Here is an 11,966-nt window from a genome sequence, read left to right on the forward strand (position 1 = left end):
CGCAGCCTGTAAGAGTTGTACAGTTGTCAGTATAATATTGATTTACCCATGAACCCCAGAGTACACATATGTATGTGATCATGGAATAAAGTGGGCCTGTTCAGACAGAAAAGACACGTTGGCATACTTGGACTTAACAGTCAGTGTAAGACTTTCAGTCCAAGTTTGAGATTCGGTGCATGTAACGGACATACTTTTTGATAATTAATGGTAATTATTCAAGCAAATTGTGATTATAAATTGAATATTTGTAGGTTTTGAACTGTGCCAGATGTCACCTTGGTAAACTGTAAACTGTTTTTCACTATTTTCAGATGTTTTTTTTGACCAAATGATGAATTGATTAATCAATAATAAAAAACAATAATTTGTGGGAGCCCTATTTCATACTGTATACCAGCACTGCAACTAAGGATTATTTTCACAGTCAATTATTCATTGATTTGTTCTTTGGTCTATAAATTGCATATCAGTCTTTCCTAAAGTCCAAGGTGTTGTAGTCAAATGTCTTATTTTGTTCACACCCCAAAAATATTTAGTTTAATGTCATCGAGTAGTCGCCAGAAAATATTCACATTTAAGAAGCTGGAATCAGTGAATTGTGAAAATGATTAATTATCAAAATAGTTGACAACTAATCAATGAATCACTGCAGTTCTACTGTATACTTCTTACAGTCTGCTGTCTCCAACAGCACGCCAAAATATTATTATAAGTAAAGATTGAAAAATGACCTTGTGAGTTTTTGGTGACACTGGGTGTTGACACAAGTGCAAAGACTGATCTTATAAACCTGTTTCTTCCAGCAATTCTTTCCACGTTTCCTGACAGCTAATGGGATTTGTATGAATTATGCAGCTTTGTGAAGTAGAAATGGCAAAAGAAAAGAAAGATAAAATATCATTAAAGTTTGGTTGAGTTTGCATCACTCATCAGCTGCACACACACACACACACACACACACACACACACACACACACACACACACACACACACACACACACACACACACACACACACACACACACACACACAAAACAGCAACAATATTAAACGTTTTCACTTTTATTGTCAGGATACTTGCTTCATGTAAAATATTTCAATACAATACAGTACAATGCATGTTCCATCTGCTGTCCTCCATGCGATTGGTTGGTTTTGTCTTCATGTTGTAAGGCTTGCCCACAGCATACAGCAGCTGAGCATCAGTAAGCTGCTTTGCCACTCTTACCATGAAAACAAAACCATGAAACAGATTAAATTATAAACTACTAAAATCTTTTTTTGTCATCTTTTTTTTTGTCCTTTCTCAAAACCCTCAATGCCACAGCTGTGGGGGCTACACATCCTCCCAGCATGCTTCACAGCAGCTCAGTTCAGTCCTCTGCTCCTCACAGGGCCACACACACACACACACACACACACACACACAAGCACAGTTGGACAAGGAATCTGTCCAACTATGTCAGTCACATAGCAGCTTACAGTCTCATCCAAGCTTTGACGGGAAGAGGGTAGGGCGTGGTGTGGAGACAGGTGGAGAAGAAGAGGGAAGGAGACGACACAACAGACAAAATGCGTCTCCCCCACAAACCAAGCCATCCTTTCTTGGCTGGTTTGATCACGTCCGAGTAACAGAAACAGGTTGGATTCCACCACAGTATCCATTCTTCTCATCCTCCCGCCTCGCGTTTCACCCGTCAGGTTTTGCTCTATAGCGGTGTTTCTAATACTGGGGTTACTTGAGGAAGTGTAGACTGTTGTCATTCTGAGCTAACAGACTGCTGCAGACTAGGTGCCCTCTGTGGGTTGCAGATTTGTTTCCTTGGACATCCCCACATCCCTCAGTACATTCGTTCAGGTGGGCATTGTGAGGGCTGTGTATGCGTGTGTATTTATATGTGTGTGTATATATGTATATACTCAGTGTGTGTGTGTGTGTGTGTGTGTGTGAGTGAGTGAGAGAGGTGTCTCAGTAGCGGTGGGTCTGGTGGGAGTACTGGGGCGGCTGTTGGGAGGTAGAGGAGTATCCCATGCTGCTTTGCGGCAGTGATGTGCTTGGTCCAGGGTTCTGGTAGGCAGCATGTGGATTGGAGCGCTGCAGAGAGGAAGACAACAAGTTGTTCATTAAATCCTATTAACTACACACATTGGTTCGACATCAAACGCCAAGCTAACATGAGAGAGAGGGGAAAAGACAAGAGCTGTCAATCATACTGCAAAAAATGAAACGTGGAACAAATAAAGGTCTGATTACTGCATTGCGTACAGGAGGTAAAACTTAGGTGGCAATAACATACCACTACACTGGATGCCAGCTGGTTGCATGGACTCGCATGGACTAGACATAGTACGTAACGGCATCAAAGCATGTGACAATGTTAACTGTCATTGGGTCTTTATACATAAGTTAGTTTCCATATTTCATACTGTTTGGGGACTGTGGTATGTGTGCATGAAAAAGCAGAAGTTGAATTTTCTTTGTGTAAAATATATATTATAAATGTATTTCCATTACAATTTTGTGTAAAAATTGTTTATCATAAAAGCAAAATCCTACCTTGAGAGAGCATGTACTGCAATACTTAACTTCATAATTTCAGAAACTGTGAGTGGGAATAAGAGACGGGTGGTGAGCGGACCTACCTGGTAGTCTGAGGTCATGATGAGGCCACCTGAGGTAGTGGTGGGCGGGACAACTCGCACTTTCTTCAGAGGCGGGCCCTGGGCGTGGCTGTTGTCAGGGTTGCCAGTGTGCCCCGCCCCATTCGTGTGGTTGTTTCCCTGTTGCTGCTGCTGGTTCTTCTGATAGTCCAAAAAAAAAAGAAAAAAAAAGAATAAAACAAAGACTGTTGTACCTGTATACACTATAAACAATTATCAGCCCTATTGTGTATTTACTACCTCTTTGCAATGTTTCCCGTTACCTTTCTGTAAATATTCATGTTGAATGACTGTATGTGTTACACGGATTTCTTACTTTGTCTGCCTTGTCCTCTGGCTCCTCCTCTGTCAGGAACTCCCTCTTGGGGTAGGGGATCTGGCAGCCTGCAAACACACTGGAGAAAAAATGCAAAGAGTCAACTTCAAAGATTTATTCCCATGACTCTGAGCTAATCAGCTAAGGGACTTGTTCAACGTGGTAGACGTTCCTAGGTCATGTGACTTAAGCTAAGTAGTAGCACAAGATAGATATTTAGGGGTGTGTGTGTATGCGCTGTGACTGACTCAGAGGTGGGCAGGGGCTCCTCCAAAAAGTAGGGGTCCTGCATGGCCTGCTCAGATGTGATTCTACGGATGGGGTCCATGGTCAGCAGCTTCTGCAGCTTTAATCAATTGCAAACAATGTAAGCCTCAAACAAGAAACCATTAATAGAAGTGGGATAATGACAAAGCGCGCCTCATTTATTGTGGAGAACCACACTATAGTTGCATTGTTGTCATGGATTTGAAATCATAATATCAATAAGTTATGAAAATGTAGTACATGGAGTTGTCCTTTAACAGAGGCGTTTAAACTCACCAAGTGGAATGCTTTGCTGTCTGGTTTGACTTTATGTTTTTCCATGTACTTTATAAGGCTGCAGTTTGTGTATCTGTGAAGGAGAAGGAGCAAATTATGTTAATATCATGCCTTCAGTACGATTACCACATACAAGAATAGCAGCGCTATTACATGGTTAAGTCAGAATTGTCTACAACGTACAAAAATGTATTTTTTGCCTGCAGACACAGCACTTTGCTTTGCTCTGACTTTGTTTCTGATCTTTAAGAAAAGTAGGACAGTGGTGCTCTACAGACTCACGTGTTCCTCCTAAAGTCTTTCATCAGTGTGGAGTGTTCTGGCATCTTTTTGATGTCCTCCCAGTCTTTATCTGTCAAATGAGAAAAAGACAGGATTACACCATGTCACACCCTCCCTCCCGTCATGAACAGATTATTTAGGCTGGAGGCTCTGGATTACAATCTTTTTTTTAAAGCAGAAGTTCTCTTGATTTTCGCCATAACAACCCTTTGCTAAGAGCAAATTGAGCACATTTTTATATATTCATATCAATTATATCTATGTTTTTCATTTAGAACCTCCATAAATGTATTTGCCAAACGTTGCAAAAGAATTATAAAATTTGCCCAGATGCAACATTTGTAAGGTTTGGTTTCCTGCAGAATGAAAACAAAATCCAGCAGACAGACTGGTGATTTACACGAGCACAGCAGCAGAGATGGTAGGAGGAGAAAAAAAAAAGATCAGAAGCAGCTTAAGTGAACTGGAAAATATAGGCCCAAATGTAGCGCTGCAAGTAAAAGTTTCTGTTCTGCTGTGACTTGGCTTCATCTATCGTGTCAGTGGATTGATGTTTAGAGCCCACAGACCACATTACTGCCTCAAGAAAAAGGAGCAAGAAAAGACCAGGGAGTAATCTGCCTCTGCTAGGAACGGAAAATGCTTATCTTTCCACAGCATTTTTCCAATGAAAAGGCAACACCGCAGCTGTGGCATTTTGGTATAATGGCAGCTGAACACCATAAACATAAAAACATTTGGAAAATCAGAAGTACTTATTTCCTTTAATGTCAAATAACACATCCCCTTTTGAAGCAATTCAGCTATATTATTAACAAATCAGCACATATTTAACGATTTAAAATGGAGCATTTTCCCCCCATAGTCTGGCAGCATTGGACTCTCACCAGCAGGGAAGCCCATGACGTTAAAGATGCGGTCAAGTTGGTCATGGTGGTATGGGTTACTGGTCTTGATGTCCTCCTGGCGACAGTGGAATATGGGCTCAGACGTCAGCAGCTCCGCAAAGATGCAGCCAATCGCCCAGATGTCTGAAAGAAAAGCAGGGCACACACGATCACAAGCTGTCACTAAAATCAGTGGTTGCACATGTTCACACATGGGAAGCTGCGCTTGGTGTTTCCCAAAACTCACCGATGGCTTTGGTGTAGTGCCGAGCCCCCAGCAGTAGTTCAGGTGCTCTGTACCAGAAGGTGACCACCACAGGGTCGAGATCGGCTAAAGGCTTTAGCGGTGAATTGAAGAGACGGGCAAACCCCATGTCCGCTGCAGGATAGCCATCATAGTCAGTAGAGTAATGACAAGCTTAAACAATAAATGACATCATATTTTAAAAAAGGAGACATTTTACATACCAATCTTTACTCTTCCCCTCTCTGGCCCTTCCCCCATAACTAAAATATTAGCTGGTTTCTGAGGGGAGACAAGAGACAGATACACAATTGTATACATGTTGCCACAATTCAAATATTAAAAAAGATAATGACCACAAATTAACTGAGATTCATTCCCATAAGGTTTCTGAACTACTACTGTCCTGTAAATGGTGTGTAATCAAAACTCTTTGTTGCTTCCCTCTAGTGGACAAATAAACCCACTACATCCCACAAGAGAAGGTCTACCTTTTCTCATTTTATAAATAAGTTTATTTTAATGGTAAATAATCTGGCATTTAAATTGAACTGTTAAAATCTCTAAACCAGCAGGAATAATATTTAGTTATTATCTTACAGAACTAATAATATTATAATATTGATATTAATCTAGAATTAAAATTCAGCTTTTACGGAATAACCTTCCACCAGAACAACTATTACAGAACAAGTGTATCCAAGCGGACACAACAAACCTGTTTATAAATCACCATTAACCTACATACAAAAATAATGTAATACATGTGCAAACAGGTAGCTATGGGCCATAACTAAACAGATGCAGACTGACTCAGCTTCACATGCATTTGACTTGCCTGCCCAATAACAGTCTTCCAATCTCTCAACTGTTTTCCCTTCTACCTAAATATTTTCCCTCTTCTCTCCTCCCTTTTCCTCCCCAATCCTCTTACAAGGTCTCTGTGGAGGACCCAGTTGGCGTGGAGGTAATGGATGCCATCCAGGATCTGGTAGAGCAGAGACTTGACCATTCCTCTAGGCAGCTGAAGTGGCTTCTTGTTGGCCTTGGAGGCTCTGTGGAACTTAATGATGTGCTACGGAAAGACAAGATAATAGTGATTGTCGTATGTGCCCACACGATGACTGAAATCCACAATTGTGTGTCCTTTTTTACGTTTGTGTGGTCACAAATCTAAGTTTGTGCTACAGGCAAGATGAGTACGGCGGATGTGTGTGTGGCATGCGTTTCCACTTCCTTGGGAGGGGAATGCGAGTGCTGCAGCTTTGTGGAAGAAAATGGCATTTTAACTCAGCTCTGACACCCTGCCAACTGTGATGCAGCAGAGGTTTGACTACCAAATGTTCAATACTTCTCACTGTATGTGTGTGCTTTCACAAGACTTCGCAATACATGATGAGCTCCATTTATAGTCTCCTTCCTTACATGAATGAGTATAAATGCAACAGCACTATGAGTAATCTCCATTTTAATTAAAAAACGGAAATGTTATACATATGTGCAAAAGAACACCATAAGATACAAAAATATACTGCTCAAAAATCTGTAGGCAAAAAAAATGTTTTTTTACTGTGCATTGTATAACTTGTTGAGAACAAAATGACGTAACAATGGTCAGTGGAAACCAAAGTCACCAACCGACACAGGGCTGGATTCAAAATCACTGAATATCAAAGCAAAAAAAATTTAACTGCAGGCTGATCCAACTTTTGTCACTTTCATTACAGCAACTTATAATGTTACTCGGGTTTGCACTCCTGAAAACGTCTGGGCATGCTCCTGATGAGACGGCAGATGGTGTGCTGGGGGATCTCTTCCCAGAACTGGATCAGGGCAACATTGAGCTCCTGGATAGTCTGTTGCGCTACTAGGTGGCGTCGAAAGCACCAATACAACGTACCAGAGGTTCTAAGTTGGATTCAGGTCTGGGAAACGTGAGGGCCAGTCAGTGGCATCAATGCTATCGCCATCCAGGGACTGCCTACACACTCTGGCCACATGAGGCCAGGCATTGTTCTGCACCAGGAGGAACCCAGGACCCACTGCACCAGCATAAGGTCTGACAATGGCTCTGAGGATTTCATCGCGGTACCTAAAAGCAGTCAGGGTACCGTTGGCTAGCACGTGGAGGTCTGTGCGGCCCTCTAAGGATATGCCTCCCCAGACCATACCATTACTGACCCATCTCCAAACCCGTCATGCTGGATGATGTTGCAGGCAGAATAATGTTCACCATGGCGTCTCCAGACTCTTTCACGTCTGTCACATGTGCTCAGTGTGAACCTGCTCTCATCTCAAGAGAACGGGGAATAAATGGCAGACCTGCCAATTCTGGTGTTTCGGATCCCACTAGAGGACGTTGGGCCCTCACACCACTCTCATGGAGTGTTTCTGACAGTTTGGTCAGAAACATGCACGGAGTATCTCACTGGAGGTTATTCTGTAGAACTCTGGCAGTGCTCCTCCTGTTCCTCCTCGCATAAAGTAGCAGACCCTGCTGCTGGGTTGATGCCCCCCTAAGGCCCTGGTAGATGTCCTCGCGTAATGGCTCATCTTGTGGTATCTCTACCGTGCTCTTGAGACTTTGCTGGAAGACACAGTAAACTTTCTTGTGACAGCACTTATGGATGTACCAACCCGGAAGAGCTGGACTACCTGTGCAACCTGAATGGGCTGCAGGTACTGCCTTATGCTAACAGTAGCAACAAGGACACTAGCAAAACGCAAAAGGGGGAGGAGAGAATAATTATCTGTGGTCACAACCTGCAAAACCATTCCATTTTGGGTGTTGTCTTGCTGTTGCCTCTCCAGTGCACCTGTTGTCACTTTCATGTGCACCAAAATAAGTGACACTGATTCACAATTGCTTATGCTTCCTAACTAGACAGATTGGAACAACCAGGACTCCTCCTAGAGCTTGAAAACTGAGCAATCGGTGGAGAAGCGTCTTGGTAAGTGAAGAGAAATCAATCATCACTCTGGAGGAGCTCCAGAGATCCTGTCAGACGGAAGCTTGTCCTCAGCGAAAGACACATGACAGCCCGCTTGGAGCAAAAAAGCACCTAAAGGAGGAAGAGTGTGAATAGATTCTCTGATCTGATGAAACCAAGATTGAACTGTTTGGCCTTTATTCTAAGCATCATTTCTGGAGGAAACGAGGCACCACTCCTCACCTGTGTAATACCTTCTCATTGGGGAAGCATGATGGTGGCAGCATCACGCTGTGGGGGTGATTTTCAGAGGCAGGGACTGGTCAGCGTTGAATGAAAGCTGAACGGAGCAAGGTACAGAGAATTCTTTAATAAAACCTCAGAACCTCACATTGGGCAGAGGACAATGACCCTGACCATGAGCACACAGCCAGGAGTGGCCTAGGGAAAACTCTGTGAATGTCCTCCAGTGGCCTCGCTAGAGCCCAGGCTTGAACCCAGTGGAACATCTCTGGAAATACCCCATTCAAGCTCACAGAGCTTCAGAGGATTTGCCGAGAAGAATGGCAGAAAATCCCCAAATCCAGGTGTGCAAAGCTTGTCATGTGATACCAAAGAAGACTTGAGGCTGTAATTGTTGCCAAAGGCGCTTCAACTAAGTACTGAGCGAAGGGTCTGAATACTCTCAACGTACTTTATGTGCTTAATTATATGGGTGGCAGTATGCGCTTGTGTTGGTCTAAACTAATAAAGAAAATTAATTATACAGAAAATATTCACATGCATTCTCACTTATAATGTCATATTGAGTAGACAAGATTGCAATATGTTTGACAAGGCATGCCATGCAACTCCAGTGTGTGTGCATTTTACCCAGAGATCATGTTCGGCGTAGTCAAAGAGCAGCCATACTTTGCGGTCTGCGTGTGACAGGAAAACCTTCTGCAGTGAGATGACATTGGGGTGCTTCAGCTCCCGCAGCAGCTGCAATACACAAACCCAATCAAAGGACTGACCACACACACTCACAGCAGAAGTCATGAATGACAAACAGCCAATTTGTACTAATTATTGCATGTTTTAACTAAAAGTGACCAACTGACTGAACTGATTACTATAAATAATACAAACAGGGTGGACACGATAACACCTGTACAACTTAAGGCAATACAATAAAAACGATTTGCAACAAAATAACACTTTTTTTAAAGCACAGGATGTTTGAAGTATTCAGGAAATTGTGTCTACCCTCTGTATGCACATGTCTTCTGTGATTCTATCTAGCTCGTGTTTTATGTTGCTTCACAGTATGTTTATGTTGCTTCACAGTATAGCAAAAGCTATAATGTGAAGGTGATTTGGACATTACATAAACCACCTAGGAATGGCATGAGGATGTTTAACCGAGACCAAACAAAAAGGAACAGAGTAAGCCAAGCAGTCCTTACTGCAATCTCTCTGCAGGCTGACATGGAGATGCCAGTGCCTTCAATCTGCTTGAGGGCGTAGTCCTTATCATCCTTCCTACAAACAGAAAGGCAGAGCAACATCAACACCAGACCAGACTGTGGGCCCCCTGAGAGCTGTCTGCACAGAAACATAAAAGGGGGGCACTTGGCAGCTGGCACAGGGACTCTGACAAGAGGCAGAGTTGCATTACCTCCAGATTTGTGTAATCAAGCTCACCTCTGAGGCTCAAAACAATAGAGGGGGAGAGGAAACAGGCCCTGTCTGGCAGCTGGCAAGGGACAAACAGAGCACTGGGACTGGCTCGCACTTGAATGAATCGGGTATAACCCCTCCCTCTGGCCTAAATCATCTCATAAACCCATGCTTTGTGCCTCCTCAGGCCCCATCCAACCGCTGCAGCAAAAATGAGCTCACAGAGTCTCATAAACAGCAGCAGCCTCTTAAAGTGAATACAAACATCTTTAAACACTTTAGGGCTCTTTTGTGTGGTTCCGGCTGCCAGTATGCTGCCAGGGATGTGATAATGGGCTTAGTATGGGCCTAGTAGCTCAAGCTGCCATCAGCTCTCCCAAGCTCTGGTCCAGACACACTTAAGACGGTTACACGGTTGCATTAGAACCAGTATGAAAAAAGGAGAAATGAGAGCGGGTTGAACCCTGGTGTTCTGAAGGTGCTGACCATGATCCACGGTGTCTATGGTTCTGGTCCAGATTCAGCGGACCATCTTTCCCTCCCCTTATTGCATGTCATCTCTCCGCTGTTGATTAAAATGCCAAAAATGCCAAAAAGTACTTCAAACAAGGGACTTAAGGTGGGCTGAGGTTAAAATTAAAAAAATATGACAAAAGAGGAGCAAGAAAGCACCAAATATGTACGCATGTTAGATTATAGATCGCAAAGCTTTTCAAAAATACTACATCTGAAAGCACCAAAATCTGCCCTCATGTGCCAGATTCCTCTACAATATTAGATATTTACCTTGAGTAAGATAATAAAAAAAAGGGGTTCCTCTAAAAGGAGGGCCATTGACACCATAAGGAAGTGTTTGCACATGCACCTGCTGTGTTCTACATTCACCACCTATAAAGGCTCTTCGTTTTACAAATAACATGACGCCTGCTGTTGTGCAACAGCGCCGCACAAAAATAGATGCATCGGAAATATGTGAACAAAAACGACACAAGACAGGCAAACCACGGTAACAACGGTAAACCAGATGTCAGTGTTTTTACAGCCGTCACTAAGCTTCATCAGCCCTTCACATTGTTCTCTTATTTCTCTACCTAAATCTCCAACAACAACATGCCTCCTCTGCCAGAGTAGCACACGAGTCCAGCCTTGAAGGGGAAAGAAATGAGAGAAGTAATTAAAATGTATTTGGGAGAGAGAGGCCGGCTGGAGAAGGGTTCCCTGGCTAGAGGCCTTGCTGGTCATCAACTCACCCATCTTTTCTCTTCGCCTTGTAAACATGACCGTAGGTGCCTCTTCCCACTTTGCATCCTTCGTACTCGAACAGGTCCTCGACACGCTCTCTTTCTCCGGTCAGCTTCACTTTAAAATCATAGTCCATTTTCACCACTGTTTGGGCCAAGTGTATCCGCTCCTTCCTTTTTAAAGCGTCGCTTGGGAGGCAACTAGGCTACTCCAGCGAGCTCGGTTTGGTAATTCGGCTAGTTGCCTTCCCCAGCGTGGCCCTTTCTTCCTTCAGCCCAGCTTCCACATCGAGGTTGCGGGTCAAATTGTTTGTGCCGGAGGAGATGCACGGTGCTCGGAGATAGTCGAGCTGGCAAACGAGCCCGAAATATATTCCTTTCTCTTGTTGCGGCGTTTCTCTCAGCCGGTATTTGCTCCAAGCAGACGCACTTCACTCGGTAACGACGGTGTATTCACGCACGGCACTGTCGTAAAACGTCGTGAAGCACAGCCCTGCAGCAGTGAAAGAAACTGGGAAGACAGGTTATACCACGTAGAAATGTATACTCGCAAAAATTTGAGTTCATGTATAACTATATTCAATCATAACAACTGTATGATGAAGAAATACACCTATTTTGTCATATCGTGGCATATTTCTATGCTAGAATACAGGCGCATAAAGAGATGTATCATATATTTGTGTCTATAACCTCAGTATAACAGAAAATATGAATCGATTTGTTTTGAATTAAAGCTGATTAGGAGATTATATTTTGCTCCGCATAAGACAATAAGTAAATTATTCCTAAATGTATGATACCAGTTAGAAATACTTATTAGAAAAGTTTATTGGGACCTTTCACGCACACAGGTCATTCAAAGAGCTTTATAGGGCAAAGAAAGGAATAAAAAAATATTTAAAACCCAGTATAGATTAAAATATAAATCAATCTAAACAGAATAAAATGAAATGGGATATGGAAGTTATAGTGCAGTAATATGTAGCCAAATTTAAGGAGAGAAATGTGCAAAATAGAAAAGAATTAAACAAGTAGAGGAACACTGCAGAAGCTTTATTTTATTTGGATTTAAAAGAAGCTAAAGCTGGACCACAATTCATCTGGAGGTTACACATTACCACAAACTATGGTCAATTTATGTAATTTCATTAAAACATCGCTGGGGGTTTATATCAAACAACCCATTAGCACAGA

General features: G+C 42.7%; 1 protein-coding gene across 1 annotated transcript; it reads right to left on the reverse strand.

The window, feature by feature from the left end:
• Window positions 1-1,049: 1,049 nt before the first annotated feature.
• Window positions 1,050-11,217, reverse strand: cdk8 (cyclin-dependent kinase 8). The gene is made up of 13 exons (XM_038728110.1): window positions 10,779-11,217; window positions 9,315-9,390; window positions 8,740-8,850; window positions 5,871-6,011; window positions 5,161-5,218; window positions 4,940-5,071; window positions 4,693-4,836; window positions 3,806-3,875; window positions 3,524-3,596; window positions 3,229-3,326; window positions 2,981-3,059; window positions 2,647-2,805; window positions 1,050-2,098 (listed from the first exon to the last, which is right to left on the reverse strand). Exons 1-13 carry the CDS (start codon window positions 10,904-10,906, stop codon window positions 1,973-1,975), a joined length of 1,395 nt encoding a protein of 464 aa, XP_038584038.1. The 5' UTR covers window positions 10,907-11,217; the 3' UTR covers window positions 1,050-1,972.
• Window positions 11,218-11,966: the final 749 nt, after the last annotated feature.

This window comes from Micropterus salmoides, unplaced genomic scaffold, assembly GCF_014851395.1.
Source record: "Micropterus salmoides isolate LMB-PRFRI ecotype aquatic unplaced genomic scaffold, ASM1485139v1 Ms_hic_scaffold_1, whole genome shotgun sequence".
Taxonomy (NCBI): Eukaryota; Metazoa; Chordata; class Actinopteri; order Centrarchiformes; family Centrarchidae; genus Micropterus; species Micropterus salmoides.